Here is a 17,952-nt window from a genome sequence, read left to right as displayed (position 1 = left end):
TGGCTTTCTTGGCCTTTATTGAGCATGTTGACGCTGTCGATGTGGAAAATCCTGTCGTTTGTATGGTTGCTGAGGTGGAATCTGTCGTTGATACTGAAGAGATCCTTGATTTGTAGGATACCGACCATGTGGAGAGAATGGTGTCTGATGTGAAGCTTGTGGAGCTTCCCAGTCTGCATTAATTTCAGCCTTTTCTTCCTTTTGGGAACTGGGAATAGATTCACTCTCAATGCTATGACTATTTGAGGCGCATTGGATTTTTCCACTTTTGAGGCCATACTCGATGCGTTCTCCAACTGACACCAAGTGAGCGAAGTCTGATGCTGCACTACTAATCATCCTTTCAAAGTAAGGACTTCGCAAGGTATCTTTGAATAATTCAATCACTTCTTTGTCTAAGAGTGGTGGTTCAATATGAGCTGCTAACTCTCTCCATCTTTGGGAATACCCTCTGAAGGATTCGTTATTCTCCTAAGATAAGGCTTTCAGCTGCATGCGGTCGGGAGCCATGTCCAAATTATGTTTTTACTGCTTCAAAAAGGCATTAGCTAGGTCCAACCATGATTGAATGTGACTTCTTTCTAACTTCATATACCAACTCAATGATGCCCCCAGTTAAAATGTCCTGGAAACAGTGAATCATTAACTTACCATTATGGGCATGAGAAGCTATTTTGCGACAAAACATCACCAAATGGTGCTTTGGACAATTATCCCCTTTGTACTTCTCAAATTCTGGTACTTTGAACTTGGGGGGTATAACCAGGCCAGGCACTAAACACAACTTTAAAGCATTCAGTTCAACAGTATCTTGTCCTTCTATGGCCTTAAGTCTTTTTTCTAGCACGCGACATCTTTCAGTAATCTCATCATCTTGTGGTTGTTCAGTATTAACCACAAGGCTTGTCCCATGGGAGTCTGGCATAGAGAATGAAAAACTGTGATACTCAACAACATCATGATAAGACGAATCTTGAACAATATGACGTTCTTGTACAACAGAGTTATTAACTAGGGTTCGCATAAGCTGAGGTTGGATATGACCATTTACTGGAGCTAGCACAACATTTTCAACCATTGCAGTCTGCTGGATGTTGTCTTCCCTCTTTGCTAAAGCTATCATAGCCTCCACAAGTTGGTATATCTGGTTTTTCATCAAGCCAACATCTCCTATTAATGCAATATGTCTTTGCTCCAACGGATCCATAATCTTTCCAGAGCTACTTCAAGTCCGATACGAATGTCGGGAATTCAACTGCGGGTTATGGACAAAGGATGGGATGGGTTTTTTGTTTATGAAAATGATATGCAATGCATGATGATGAGATGAGAATGCATGAAATTTTGTATTTAGGTATACAAAGAAAATGTAATTCAGGTATAGTTAGGATCCAGGATATCATGAGTATCATATGGTACACCCTATACCGAGGTTCTATGTTCTCTACCCCACACACAAAGGATGGCTCCTAAGGTTGTTCCTTTCCAAGACAAAACTTAGAGTCATGGATTATGTTCATCCTTCCATTGCAATAATGGGCTATCCACATCGTGATGAAAGTTATGAATCAATCTATTCTAAGTGGGATCTTCGTATTGTTCGAACAGGGTGTAGACCCCTCGGTTCAATACTACACAATCTCCAATCATGAAGATGTACTTAGGTTTAAGGCGACGTTCCTAGAGTCAGGGATCATGTTCAAAGTTTCCTCGCAATAATGGGCTAACCATATTGTGATGGAAATTCCAAACAGATCTACTCTAGGTGGAGTCCTCGTATTGTCCCAACGAGGTGTATACCTCTCGGTTCAATACTACATAACTCCAGGTTCTATGTTCTTCTCAAAGCTTGGGTACGAAGCTTATCTCATAACATCTATCAAGCACCATAGACCACCCAATATAATAGCAGAATAAATCACATAGCATAAATAATAAAACAAGATATAAAGAAGCAATAAGTAGGAAAACAATATATTAACATTCATAGCAATTTGAACTAAATTAGTTTTGACTCTCTCTAGCTTGGAGCTATAAGCCCCCAGGAGAGTTGCTAGTTGTCGCTACCGGGATTTCACAATAACGAAACCGGGATAAAGAGATGCCAAAAAGAGGCAAAATCAGAAGAGTCGCCATCGAATGTTATTTGTGTGACTCTATCGGAAAGGCGAGGAGAAATAATTGATAAAACCCTCGGAAAAAAGACTCGCACGGGAAGTGCTAAACAAGAATAAGGAATCGGTCTCGCAACCTAGATTTGGGTTAGGAAGTCGGTTGCGCAAGGGGAAGGTATTAGCACCCCTTATGTCCATGGTACTCCATGGGAACCATTTGGGTTGTTTTACATACATGGGATTTATCTATCATTGTTTTATTTTAAGAAGAATATGTGTGAAAGAGGGGGTGTTTTTGTTATTATAGTGCTCGCCAAGGATTGTGGCCCTTGTGCCTACGTATCACTTATTTGGGGATGAGGAATCAGAGCTCCGTAGTTCGGATTAGAAAATGTTTGTGTGTTGGTTGATTTTACCTTTGAAAAAGGGTTTTCGGGATGATGTCCTAAGGCACAAAAATGAGTTTGATGAGTTGTATTATTTTTACCTTGAATAAGGGTTTAATGAAATTAACGTTTGTGATTATATTGCACTAAAATCTATGGGAGGAGGAGATTATTCTAAACAACAAGACAAGCGTCTTGCGTCAAAAATAATCAGAGTAAGGGTAGGAATATTCCATTCTTACTCATTCTCCACCATTTAAGGCTCATGGTGCACAATAATAATCGTAATTATTAAGTGTTTTGAGTTTGATTATGAAAATGCTACTTGACGTTGAATCAAGGGTTTGGCTTATTTGATTATGAAATTTGGCTTATGCAACATGAATGAAAAGTAACCAACAAGAAACTAAAGGGTCTCATTGTAAGGTAGCCCAAGAGAAAGCCTTCTGTGTGCAAAAGTGACTTAAGCTAAATAAAGGATAATGGTCTTATAAACATGTCCCCCAAAGGTGGTGCCATGATGCCATTCTTACAACATGAATGTAAGGTACGGATGAAAATCCAACATTTACAAAGTATCACAAAAGAGTAAAGGAAGGCCTCCAAGCAAAGGTCCTACGATGAAATCCTCTAAGTTCAAGTCGATTAAGAGTGGAGTGAATATTTTTGGTCTTATCATTTTGTCATGTTTTTGTTGTTTTTAATGTATGATGACAATAAAATAAATAACAAGTAAATAAAACATGCATGATGAGTTTGTACAATGATGATGATAATGAGTACTTAAATGTAAATTACAAGATAATAACATAAAAGTAAATTATAAGATAAAAAATGACAATATCACAATAATAATGGTTAATGATAAACAAAATCAGTGAAGTATAATTAGTGGTTAGTAATATGTACAAAATGAATATTTTTTAAGACTATTTCCTAGGCAAAAAAGACTTAAAATATGACACATTAAGTGATAGCTTATCATTGATGCAAAGTATTGAAGATGATTAAAAAATCAACTAACAATAGATTTGTAACAAAGAGAGTTATGCAACCTTAAGTCCATCTATTAAAAAAAGTGATTTGTTCTCTTTCTTTTGTTTTTATTCCTATTTTATTTAGCAAGATGGTAATAGAGAAAATAAATTAGCATAATGTAAATGATATGGTTAGATAAACAATAAACATAAACATAAAATACTTGAAATGAAGTGAACAACAAAATAGATTGCAAGAAAATAAAGTGAAATAATATAAATGTTAGAAGTTAGTAATTAATGAACATAAACATAAAGTAAATAAAAATGAATAATAAAATAAATTGCAAGGAATTAAAGTGCAATAATATAAATGTTAGGAGTTAGTAGTTAGTAGTTAGTAACAATAAGCAAATGGATTAGAAAGTTAGTGTAAAGACATGGTTTCATCTATGTATCAAATGACTCAAATATGGTCGAAATAGAGGCAATCTATCAATGCCTCAAAGTATCATGAATGATCTATTGATCAACCATTAATAGGTTTAAAACATTGAAGATTTAATCAACTCTAAACAACCATGTCCATGATCTAATAGAACTCATCAACCAAATAAATGTAACAACAAGTCAACAATAACTATTAAATGATAACAAAACAAAGCAACACTAAAGAAGGTGAACAAAAAGGTAGTAAGAGTAAGAAATCTAAAAAAAAAAGTGTGTAAACCAAAGTTAATCATTTTACAAGCTTGAGTCTATACCCTCTCAAAAGATCAACCAAGAACAAACAATCATTTTCAACACAAAAACAGGACCCAAAAGTTAACAAAGTTTAAGCTAAAATTATTACCCAAAAATGTTGAAAAAGGGTTGGTTGAAATGGTGTTGAGCTTGGATATGAAGCAAGGGGTTTGGGGATGAAAGTGTTTATGGTGAAAGTTTAGTGAAGGGGCTGAGTTATGAGTGTTAGAGAGTGAGAAGTTTTTGGAAAAAAATGTGAAAGAGGACAAAAAAGTTGGTCGGTGACTTTTTTGTGTGAGAAAGATTTTTTTTGTTTTGACCTAGGTTTGGAGAGGAGAGTGAATGATACTTGGACAAAACTTTTGGAGGCTTGGAAGCATGAAAAATAAGGGGAAATAATACCTCTATTTATAGGGAAAGTAAGTGGAAAAGGGGGTGAACCAAAAAGTACTCTGTGTAAAAAACAGAGCTACTGCTGATGTCCTCGCAGGTTTAATCGATCACCCTGATTGGTGTAATTGATTACAGGCACCAAAAATGGCCTGGGAACCTGATTTTTGCCCAGTAGTTGATTAGCGTGGTTGGTGTAATCGATTACAGGCACCAAAAATGGCATGGGAGCCTGATTTTTTCCCAGTAATCGATTACCAAGGTTGGTGTAATCCATTACACTGTTCAAAAAATGAATTTTTTCCGTTTTAATGGTGTTTTCTCAGGTATGAACGCCATGCCTTGAGCCCGTGCAACATGCCTTTGGTTTTGGATGTTACTGCAAGTATGTTGATGAAATGATGAATGTATGTAGGGGTAATAGGGACACGGATCAGATGAAGGTTGTATGCGAGTAGGGTGATAGATCGAAAGAAAGTTGTATGGGGGTATGGTGAACTTTGGGGTATAACATCACTTTCTTCGTAATGGACATCTATCCAGCCTACAATTGTCTTCTAGGAAGGCCTTGGATCCATTCAGCTGGTGCAATCACTTCAACGCTCCACCAAAAATTGAAATTCTTAGCTGATGATAAACTAGTTATTGTTAAGGGTGAAGAGGACATTGTGGTAAGTCACCTCGCATCTTTCCGATACGTTGAAGGAGAAAGGGAGATGAGGGAAGTCCCGTTCCAATCTTTTGAAGTTATCAATGTTGAAATGGTCGGCCCATCAAAGGATGAATCAAAATATGCCGAATCTCCAATCGCATCTCTTAAGGACGCCCTGACAATCATAAAGGATGGACACCCCCAAGGATGGGGAAGATTGCTTGAACTTCCTGCCAATAAGAACCATACCTGTTTAGGATACAACTCCCAGAATTTGAATAAACCCGTGCCAATAGCTACAAGGGACCAGGGCTCCCGCTATCTGAAAACTTCTCAAGCCTCGGTTACCTTGATGACAATCGTATCTGTGCCGTGGAAGAAGACGAAGAAGAAGATGCCTGATTGATCTTCACAAAGACTGATGGAAAGGGTGCCACCAAATGGACCGAGGTTGAAATGCCTAAAGTGACACTAATTAAAGTGTAATTCTCAATGTTGTTTTCCTTCCCTTTTATATATAAAAAAAGAACCCATGTCAAGCCCATGGCATGGGGGAATCATTTGTAGGGCCTCATCAAATTTCCTTATTAATCATTAATGAAAAAGGTTCATGTTCGTAATCAATTTTGAGATCCTTGTCTTTCATTTATTTATTTCACCTTTTTCAAAATGGCAATTTTCTTTTAATTTTTATTTATTTAAGATCATCATTTCTTTCATATCAATAAAAGCCGTGAACCTTAAATCATGCAGATCATCCTCGACAACCACCAATGATAATTCTGCTACAGTCTCATATGACTTTGACAACCCGATTAATCAAGCCGATGAAGAATGTGAGGAAGAGGCCGAACTCTCTGAAGAATTGACAAGGTTGCTCAAGCAAGAGGAAAAGGGCACTCAGCCGTACGAAGAATTAGTGGAAGTGATTAACCTTGGGACAGACGAGGAAGCAAAAGAAGTCTGAGTCGGCTCTGCTCTACAAGACGAGGTGAAGGAAAAATTGATCGAACTCTTGAAGGAGTACAAGGATGTGTTTGCATGGTCATACCAAGACATGCCCAACCTTGATACTGACATTGTGGTCCACCATCTTCCTCTTAAAAAATAATGCTTTCCAATAAAACAAAAGCTACGAAGGACTTGTCCCGATATGGCTATGAAGATCAAGGAGGAGGTACAAAAATAACTCAACGTTGGCTTCCTAGCGGTTTATGATTATCCTCAATAGATTGCTAACATTGTGCCTGTACCTAAGAAGGATGGAAAAGTGAGAATGTGCGTAGATTATAGAGATCTAAATAGAGTAAGTCCCAAAGAAGACTTCCCACTACCACACATTGGCGTGCTAGTAGACAATACCGCCTAATTCTTTGTTTTCTCTTTTATGGATGGTTTCTCCGGTTATAACCAGATCCACATGGCTCAACAAGATATGGAGAAAACCACTTTCATAACATCATGGGACACCTTCTGCTACATGGTGATGCCTTTTGGATTGAAGAACGCCGATGCCATATACCAACGAGCCATGGTCACTCTCTTTCACGATATGATCCATAAAGAGATTGAGGTATATGATGATGATATGAGATCCAAGTATCAAACTGAAGAGGAATACCTTGTCAATCTAGGAAAGCTGTTTGGGAGGTTGAGAAAGTTCAAATTGAGGCTTAATCCCAACAAATGCACATTTGGGGTAAGATCTAGCAAATTGCTAGGTTTTATCGTCAGCCAACGCGGCATTGAAGTAGATCCCGAGAAAGTAAAGGCCATTCAAGCTATGCCTGCACCCAAAACTGAGAAGGAAGTCCGAGGATTCCTGGGTAGATTGAACTACATTGCTAGGTTCATATCTCACCTCACTGCCACTTGTGATCCAATCTTCAAACCTCTTTGAAAAGATCAATCCATCATTTGGAACGATGATTGCCAAGACGCATTTGAGAAAATAAAGGAGTATTTACAAGAACCTCCTGTGTTGATGCCTCCTATACCTGGTAGACCATTAATCATGCATCTCACCGTTCTTGAAGGATCTATGGGATGTGTCCTCGGCCAACATGACGAGACTGGTAGAAAAGAGCATGCAATATACTACTTAAGCAAGAAATTCACTGATTACTAGAGCATGTATTCGATGCTTGAAAAGACTTGTTGCGCACTAGCATGGGCTGCCAAATGTTTAAGACAGTACATGCTCACTCATACAATGTTGTTGATCTCTAAGATGGATCCTGTCAAATACTTCTTTGAGAAGTCGACTTTAACCGGTAGAGTAGTCCGATGGCAAATGGCTTTAACCGAGTACAATATCCAACACGTCACTTAAAATTCCATCAAAGGGAGTGTATTGTCTGATTATCTTGCACAAAAGCCCTTAGAGGACTACCAGTCTATGCGTTTTGAATTCCCCGACGAGGATATCATGTTGATTAGGGATTGCAACATCCCCGGTCCCAAGGAAGGACCCGAGCCTGGATCCTGATAAACCTTGGTTTTTGATGGAGCTTCTAATGCTCATGGCAATGGTGTTGGGGCAGTAATCACTTCTCCAAGTAATTTCCACCTCCCCTTTACCGCCAGATTATGTTTGGAATGCATAAACAATATGGCCAAATACGACGCTTGTATCTTTGGTATTGAAGCTGCTATCGATCTTAGGATCAAAATCCTTGAAGTCTATTGAGATTCAGCCTTGGTAATCAGCCAAGTCAAAGGAGATTAGGATACTAGAGATCATAAGCTCATTCCTTACAAAGAGCATGTCTTGAAACTAGTCCCCTACTTCGATGAAATTACATTCCACCACATCCCTCGAGAAGAGAATCAGATAGCTGACGCCTTGGCAACTTTAGCGTCCATGTTTAAAGTTAAGTGGAAGAACGAATTTCCATCCTTTCACCTGGACTACTTGGACAAACCTGCTTACTGTCTGGAAGCAGAAGATGAAGCTGACGGTCATCCTTGGTTCTATGACATCATGAAATTCTTAGAGAACCAAGAGTACCATGCAGACACATCCATCACGGACAAGAAGTATCTTCGGAAACTATCATCCAAATTCTTCTTAAGTGGGGGCGTATTATACAAGAGAATTTATGATTCGGTTCTGCTTAGATGTGTGAACAAGCAAGAAGCAAACTAGATTATAATGGAAATTCATGAAGGATCCTTTGGGACGCATGCTAGTGGGAACACTATGGTAAAGAAAATCTTAAGGGCCGGCTACTATTGGATGACTATGGAGATTGACTGTCATCACCACGTTCAAACCTGCCACAAGTGCCAGATCTATGTTGATAGGATCCATGTGTCGCCAATTCCTCTCAATGTCCTAACATCACCTTGGCCTTTTTCCATGTGGGGCATTGACGTGATCGGACGCATAGAGCCAACTGCCTCGAATGGACACCGCTTCATCCTTGTAGCCATTGACTACTTCACAAAATGGGTAGAAGCAGTCTCGTACGCCAATGTTACCAGACAAGTGGTGACTCGATTCCTCAATAAAGAAATCATTTTCCATTATGGGGTCCCCAACAAGATCATTACTAATAATGGATCTAACCTCAATAATAAAATGATGAAAGAGCTATGCCAAGATTTCAGGATCGACCACCACAACTCATCGCCTTATAGGCCTAAGATGAATGGCGCAGTTGAGGCTGCTAATAAAAACATCAAGAAGATCGTGCAAAAGATGGTGGAAACCTATAAAGATTGGCACAAAATTCTTCCATTCGCATTACACAACTATCGTACTTCCATACGCACTTCTACTAGGGCAACTCCCTTCTCCCTTGTGTATGGCATGGATGCAGTCTTGCCAGTCGAAGTAGAGATTCCTTCCTTAAGGATTTTGACAGATGTTAAGCTTGGTGAGTCTGAGTGGATACAAGCTCGATACGACCAACTAAACCTCATTGATGAGAAGCGTTTGACATCCATCTGCCACAACCAACTCTATCAAAAGCGCATCAAGAGGGCACATGACAAAAAGGTTTTCCCCCGCAGCCTAAAGGCCGGAGACCTCGTATTGAAAAAGATTCTACCAATCCATATTGACCTGTAGCGGGGTATTCGTTACCATTAGAGATATTGACTAAATCCAAGGTAAATCATACAAGTCGAGTCGCCACCGCACTTCTATTTATCCAAAGGAATGGTTAGAAAGCGAACATAACCTAAAAGTTTTATCGAATCAAAAACTAGTAAAAATGTCAGAGATCTGGGTAAGGGGGTTGGTTATGCAATGGGAAGGTGTTAGGCACCCAAAGCATCCTAGGTACTCCTAGGGAGCCCTTTTCACATTTGTTGCAAAGGTTGTTGTTTTTTTTTGAAAATTTATTTGTGCAAACATGATTGAAGGGATGAGAAAAGCGTGTATGTTTATCTAATGTACTACTTACTAAAAGAAGGATCAAAAGAAAATGACTCGCACGGACGTCGCATCCACTGCATACGTATCTCATCTGAATCTGAGAATCTGAGTCTTCGTAGCTCGGCTACCTATGGGTTAAAGAGGAGTGTGCTCGCTAAGACATCGCGTCTTATGCCTACGTATCTCATATGGGATGAGAATCAAAGTGAAACAAGGTTCGGCTACCTATGGGGTAAGGGTTGTGTTTTGGGGTGAACGACGTTACTACGCAATCTACCGGATGCTCGACCTTTGGAGACTTACTCGCCTGTAGTAGAAGGAGATAACGTGTTCTTAGGAGAAGAAAAACCAATGAGTTTGGGGTGTTTAGGGATGCTCACGCAAAAAGGTAGTCCTAGATGAAGGAACCGCGCAACCTTAATTGACATGCCACGAGAGGCTATGCGAAACCTAAGAAAGCGGTAAAATGCGGGAAAACTAAAGGGATCGAGAGATCTACCGTACGGATAAAGATCCGAGGTAACAACAATTAAAGAGATAAGAAACCCAGAGATCTCTCAAGCTAGCACCATCAAAGAACGTGAGTTAGTACAGGTAATCGGAATAAACCTCCAGGTGGTATCCCACAAATAAAATGGAACACCAGGCAAGCCATCTCTGCAAGAGTCATATGAGCCCTCACAAAACAAAGCTCAACAAACAGGTTAGAGAAACAAGATAGGGTAATCAACAGTTGCCCCCAAATCAAAATGTAACCACATGAATCATGCCATTAAAATTCACAAAAAGCTCACAAAAAGAAACCAAGGGTAGGAGGCCTAAACCTCTTGTCAAACACATGCATCAAAAGGGTATCAAATTCACCCATAATACCTCATACATTCAGAGCATTCAAATTAAAAGCATAAAGTAATGGGAATAAGGCAAACCTGACTGGAGAGATCGAATGAAATTGAATTGTCCGGTTGGGTTTGCAAAGCAATTTGAGGGTTTATATGAGAGGGAATTGGTTCTTTGCCGATGAGTTCTCTTCAGTCTCTGGAGGTTGCTCTGAACTCTGTTAGCTCTTCTCTTACTATCTTTTTCCTTGCCAGGGTAATAGGAATAGAATGGCCTTTTGTTTCACTGAAACTCTGAATTTATAACCTGATTTTTGTGGACCTTTGGGCTCAAATGTGAGAGGCCAAAGTCCAAAATTTATTTATTTATTATTATTATTATTATTTTATTTTTTTCGTTTTTCGTTTTCTTTTTTCTTTTTTTTTTCTTTTTTTTTTAAACACGTGGGCTTCGCCTTCCGAGCATGACAATTCAAGAAATTCCTCTGAGCGTAGGTGATTCTGGTGGCTTTTCTTGGGACTTGCTAGGCGACCCATTCTGCTCGCCTAGCGAGCATGACAGCTCATGAACAAACTATTGCTCCTTCAAGATTAACGTTTTGACTGACGAATAGACCCCATTTGAACCTGTTGGAAGTATCTCAAGCCATTCCCTTGTGTTGACTGATCATCTAAATAGAACCCGCAAAGTGTCTTGGATGATACTCAAGCTTCAAACAAAAGATGTTAGTGACACATTTTTGTGCTTTTGGTTAGTAAACAAAAGTAAGAGAAACAATGATGTATAATTCAAGCATGCTTGGTGATCTCAAACCAATCACAAGGAGTCCCACCCAAAGGCAAAGGGAACCAAGATGCTAAAGATCCTTGAGGCAATGAAAATGCAATGTTATGATGCCATGAGGGATCTTAGGGTCAAAATTGGGGTCTTACATGACCCAAGGGGAAAATGGACGCCAAACTACAACGACCCGTATGTTGTAAGAAACGTCTTCTCCGGAGGAGCCTTAATCCTTGCAACTATGGATGGTGAAGATCTTCCATCCCCGGTGAATGCGGATGCAGTCAAAAAATACTATGCTTAAAATAAAAATAAAAAGAAAGCCCGATATGTTGAAAACCCGAAAGGGTAACTTATGCAAAAATGGGCATCCCGGTAGACTGAAAACCCGAAAGGGCGGTCTAGGCAAAAATTAGGGATTTAACAAGAGAAAGAGGTTGCATCCCACAAGGAATCCTTCTGCATTCCCCGACAAATCAATTATATGGGTCCCCCAGCAAGTCAATCATATCACTCTCCTTCTGAAAGCAAGATCAAAGGACGACCAAAGGCATAAAAGGCTATACCAGAGTCAGAATTTGGTGGAAACTCGAGATGTTTCATTGCCATTACAATTATCACTTTTCTTTTCGCGATCACCTCTTTTAGGAATTGCTTTCCTTTGTACAAAATTCCCTATTTTTGGGACCACTTGTCAATAAAAATCAGTACCCTCACATGTGCTCCATATTCTTACTTTTCCTGCTTTGTCTGCGAAATATGACATTTTAAAATAAAATTACACGGGAAATTTTCGATTAAAAGACCTTTTTTTTCAAAAAAAAACTATAAGGGAGACAATATCGAATTACACTCCTTTCAGAATTTTGATAAAGATAATCATAACACATTTCCAAGGGCGCCACACAGTTCTTTGGACCTGGCCAGTCATTTCTCTCCCCAGCAAGGATTTTCGAATATTACTTTCAGTGCTTGCATGTACGTCGAGCTCCAATTTCTCAAAGTACCGGAAAGTCATTACACTTTCCCCAATCACCCTTTTTAAGCACAATCACCATTGGCATGCCCCAAATACACTTCCCTACAAAGCCCAATCATATTTGGCATAACTTACAAACCCTGCATTTCATACATTCCCCCGTGAAAGCCCAAACACATATTGGCATACATAACCTCACATCATAAGTATGTCCTTAACTTACTCAAATTAACTCGTCAGGGTTCAAAATTTTCCAACCGTTGTCAGGAATTTTCCCCAATAAAATCAATGTTCATCCTCAAAACATTTCCTAAGCACAACCACGCATTCCAGCAGTTGCTGGGAATCGCCGCTAAGTTGTTTCGTTTCATTGTCAAGTTTCCCTAGAGGAGTCAGGCATTCTAGCCATTGTTGAGAAACATAACTGTACTTCTTCTATCCCTAGAAAGTCATCAACACATTTTTCCTTTTCCCCGTAGAGTCAGGTGTTCTTAGTCGTTGTTAAGAATCGTCACTGAATTCTTATTTTCCGGACTATAAGCATTTTGGGCTCATTCCCCAAGCCGAGTCAGGCATTCATAGCCGAGAATCATCCTTGAATTCATTTTTCTCCAGTAAATGTCAGGTATTCCGGCCATTGCTAGGAACCGTCACTTGACATCTGTATTCTCGTCAGCAGAGCCAGGTGTTCTAGTCATTACTAAGAATCGTCACTGAGATGTTTGATCTTCCCGGAGGATTTCAGGTATTCTAGCCTTTGCTACGAATCGTCACTGTACCTTCAGGGAAAAATTGTATCTCCAGTCGAGTCAGGTATTCTAGCAATCGCTAAGGATCGTCACTGTACCTTCGCGAGGAAAAATTGTATCTCCAGTCGAGTCAGGTATTCTAGCCTTCGCTAAGAATCGTCACTGATTTTGTTTGTTTGACCCCTAATAGATGCTTTGTGTTCCAGCCGTTGCTAAGGAACACTGTATTGTTTTTCCCCAGTCGTTACTAGGAATGATCACCCTTTCTTTTTCTCATTCCCTAGTGAATCTTTCTTCCCTCAACTTTCTTGGGGCCTTTTGACATCAAACTTTTATCATTAAGAAGATACTTAGGATGCATAGATCACATTGCATGCATAATCATTATACCCATGCATAATCCCTAAACAAATATTCATATTATCATCCTCCGGCAGGGCGAATTTCTGGTTACTCTCATTAGTATTTAATCCTCTCTTACCTTGAATACCTTGGAAGTCGTCACTATCCATGTATTCAGGTCCGAGAAAATTAAATAAGGGAAGCTGTCATACCCAAAATTCACCCTACCCCCATACAACTTTCTTTCGATCCATCACCTTACTCCCATACAACCTTCGTCTGATCCGTGTCCCTATTACCCCTATATACATTCACCATTTCATCACCATACTTGCATTAACATCCAAAACCAAAGGCATGTTGCACGGGCTCAAGGCACGACGTTCATACCTGAGAAAGCACCGCCAAAACGGCAAAAATTCATTTTTTGGACAGTGTAATCGATCACACCAACCTTGGTAATCGATTACTAGGAAAAATCAGGATCCCATGCAATTTTTGGTGCCTGTAATCGATTACTGGGTAAAAATCAGGTTCCCATACCATTTTTGGTACCAGTAATCGATTACACTAATCAGGGTAATCGATTACACCTGCGAGGACAGCAGCAGTAGCTCTGTTTTTTACACATAGTAGTTTTTGGTTCACCCCCTTTTCCACTTACTTTCCCTATAAATATAGGTGTTATTTCCCCTCATTTTTCATGCTTCCTAGCCCCCAAAAGTTCTGTCCAAGTACCATTCACTCTCCTCTTCAAACCTAGGTCAAAAAAAAAAAAATCTTTCTCACTCAAAAAAGTCACCCACCAACTTTTTTGTCCTCTTTCACAATTTTTTTCAAAAACTTCTCACTCTCTAATACTAATAACTCAACCCGTTCACTAAACTTCCACCTTAAACACTTTCATCCCCAAATCCCTTTCTTCATATCCAAGCTCAACACCATTTCAACCTACCCTTTTTCAACATTTTTGGGTAATGATTTTAGCTTAAACTTTGTTAACTTTTAGGTTCTGTTTTTGTGTTGAAAATGGTTGTTTGTTCTTGGTTGATCTTTTGAGAGGTTTTAGACTCCAGCTTGTAAAAAATGATTAACTTTGGTTTACACACTTTTTTTGAGATTTCTTACTCTTACTAACTTTTTGTTCACCTTCTTTATTGTTGACTTGTTGTTACATTTATTTGGTTGATGAGTTCTATTAGATCATGGCCATGGTTGTTTAGAGTTGATTAAATCTTCAATGTTTGAAACCTATTAATGATTGATCAATAGACCATTCATGATAATTTGAGGCATTGATAGATTGCCTCTATTTCAACCATATTTGAGTCATTTGATACATAGATGAAACCATGCCTTTACATTAACTTGCTAATCCATTTGTTTATTGTTACTAACTACTAACTACTAACTCCTAACATTTATATTATTGCACTTTAATTCCTTGAAATTCATTTTATTGTTCATTTTTATTTATTTTATGTTTATGTTCACTAACTACTAACTTCTAACATTTATATTATTTCACTTTAATTTCTTGCAATCTATTTTGTTGTTCACTTCATTTCAAGTATTTTATGTTTATGTTTATTGTTTATCTAACCATATCATTTACATTATGCTAATTTATTTTCTCTCTTACCATCTTGCTAAATAAAAGAGGAATAAAAACAAAAGAAAGAGAACAAATCACTTTTTTTAATAGATGGACTTAAGGTTGCATAACTTTCTTTGTTACAAATCTATTGTTAGTTGATTTTTTAATCATCTTCAATACTTTGCATCAATGATAAACTATCCCTTAATGTGTCATATTTTAAGTCTTTTTGGCCTAGGAAATAGTCTTAAAAAATGTTTATTTTTTATATATTACTAACCACTAATTATACTTCACTAATTTTGTTTATCATTATCCATTATTATTGTGATATTGTCATTTTTTATCTTGTAATTTACTTTTATGTTATTACCTTGTAATTTACATTTAATTACTCATTATCATCACCATTGGACAAACTCATCATGCATGTTTTATTTACTTATTATTTATTTTATTGTCATCATACATTAAAAACAACAAAAACATGACAAAATGATAAGACCAAAAATATTCACTCCACTCTTAATCGACTTGGACTTAGAGGATTTCATCTTAGGACCTTTGCTTGGAGGCCTTCCTTTACACTTTTGTGATACTTTGTAAACATTGGATTTTCATCTGTAACTTACATTCATGTTGTCAGAATGGCATCATGGCACCACCTTAGGGGGACATGTTTATAAGACCATTATCCTTTATTTAGCTTAGGTCACTTTTGCACACACAAGGCTTTCTCTTTGGCTACCTTACAATGAGACCCTTTAGTTTCTTGTTGGTTACTTTGCATTCATGTTGCATAAGCCAAATTTCATAATCAAATAAGCCAAACCCTTGATTCAACGTCAAGTAGCATTTTCATAATCAAACTCAAAACACTTAAAAATTACGATTATTATTGTGCGCCACGAGCCTTAATTGGTGGAGAATGAGTAAGAATGGAGCATTCCCACCCTTACTCTGATTATTTTAGACGCAAGACGCTTGGGTTTTTGTTTAGAATAATCGCCTCCGCCCATGACTTTAGTGCAATATAATCACAAACATTCATTTCATAAAACCCTTATTCAAAGTAAAAATAATACAACTCATCAAACTCATGTTTGTGCCTTAGGGCATCATCCCGAAAACCCTTTTTTCAAAGGTAAAATCAACAAACACACAAACATTTTCTAATCCGAACTACGGAGCTCTGATTCCTCATCCCCGAATGAGTGATACGTAGGCACAAGGGCCACAATCCTTGGCGAGCACTATATTAACAAAAACACCCACTCTTTCATACATATTCTTCTGAAAATAAAACAATGATAGATAAATCCCATGTATGTAAAACAACCCAAATGGTTCCCATGGAGTACCATGGACGTAAGGGGTGCTAATACCTTCCCCTTGCATAATCGACTTCCAAACCCAAATCTCAGTTGCGAGACTGATTCCTTATTCTCGTTTAGCGCTTCCCGTGCGCGTCTTTTTTCTGAGGGTTTTATCGACTATTTCCCCTCGCCTCTCCAATAGAGGCACACAAATAAAATTTGGTGGCGACTCTTCTGATTTTGCCTCTTTTTGGAATCTCTTTAGTCCCAGTTTCATTATCATAAAATCTTGGTAGCGACACACATCATCTATATCCTTCGATTGTTGGATCTGGATTACATTCTCATCCATCAACTTCTGGATATCTCTTTTGACAATCATACACCCACGGGGGTCCATGCTACGTATTACACAACCATCATGGTCATGTTCACAGTCACTGATCACACATAAGGTTTTATGCATTTCCACCAACGGCCTACGGATATGTCGAACATCAAATACTCGGAAATTCCCTGGATAGTCGTCCACCATGTTGACAGTAGAATTACCGTGAGCAGGCAATGGATAAGCTTTCACATTTGGCGCTCTATCCTCAAAGGACAACATACCACTCTTCACAAGCTTTTGCACTTCATATTTCAAGGGATAACAGTTCTCTATGTCGTGGCAAGGGGCTCCCTGGTGAAAGGCACAGTGAAGTTCAGGTTCAAACCACCATGGTAGTGGCTCAGGAATTTGTGAAGGATTTCTTGGTTGACTGACGTTCTTGAGAACCAATGATGGGTACAATTCTGCATAAGTCATAGGAATAGGGTCAAAGGATACCTTCTTCCTCTCAAAATTTTGTTGGTGATTATTGTTGTTGTTGTTGTTGTAATTGGTTCTTTGTTGCGATGGTTCATGTTGTTGTTGTTGAATTGGAACTGATTGATTGTTGGAATTGTTGGAAAAAACCGGAATTACTGATGAAACTTGGTGTTGATGTTGACGAGGTTGAGAACTCTTTCTGACATGAGGCTTCCTCTGCCTCCCCACTGATACTGAATTAGTTTCTCCCTCCTTCCTCTTGGAGAAAGTCCCACCATATTTCTTGCTGGCTAATGCTTCTTGTTTAGACAAACGTCCTTCCCTGACTCCTTCTTCTAGCCTCATTCCCATGTTTACCATTTTGATAAAATCATTGGGGGAACTTGCAATCATACGTTCATAATAAAACGAACTCAGCGTCTTCAAGAAGATCTTCGTCATCTCTTTCTCTTCGAGAGGTGGACTTATCTGGGCAGCCAATTCTCTCTATCTCTGGGCATATTCTTTGAATGTCTCTTTATCGTTATTAGACCTCGACCTTAACTGATCTCTATCAGTCACCATATCCATGTTGTACTTATACAGCTTGACAAAGGCTTCTCCTAAGTCATTGAAAGTACGGATGCTTGTATTGTCCAGACCAATATACCACCTCAAGGAAGCTCTAGTCAAACTGTCTTGGAAATAGTGAATCAACAACTAATCATTATCAGTTTGGATGGACATCTTTATGGTGTACATCACAAGATGGCTTAGCGGGCAAGTGTTCCCTTTGTACTTTTCAAAGTCGGGGACTTTGAACTTCATCCAGATCTTAACATTGGGGACCAAGCAGAGTTCAGCAACACTCTTCCCAAACAAGTCTTTTACTCTCAGAGTCTTCAACTCTTT

The 17,952-nt window shown here is 38.6% G+C and overlaps 1 protein-coding gene across 1 annotated transcript in view; it reads left to right on the top strand.

Annotated features, from left to right (window-relative positions):
- Nucleotides 1-6,416: 6,416 nt before the first annotated feature.
- Nucleotides 6,417-17,952, top strand: part of LOC127103951 (digalactosyldiacylglycerol synthase 1, chloroplastic) — a 72,575-nt gene continuing 61,039 nt past the window's right edge. The window contains exons 1-3 of the mRNA XM_051041179.1: nt 6,417-6,440; nt 6,495-6,569; nt 6,678-6,836. Coding sequence (XP_050897136.1) covers nt 6,417-6,440; nt 6,495-6,569; nt 6,678-6,836 — 258 coding nt within the window. The remainder of the gene's footprint in view (nt 6,441-6,494; nt 6,570-6,677; nt 6,837-17,952) is intronic.

This window comes from Lathyrus oleraceus, chromosome 7 (genome assembly GCF_024323335.1).
Source record: "Lathyrus oleraceus cultivar Zhongwan6 chromosome 7, CAAS_Psat_ZW6_1.0, whole genome shotgun sequence".
Classification (NCBI taxonomy): domain Eukaryota; kingdom Viridiplantae; phylum Streptophyta; class Magnoliopsida; order Fabales; family Fabaceae; genus Lathyrus; species Lathyrus oleraceus.
This window is presented reverse-complemented; position numbering and strand designations above follow the sequence as displayed.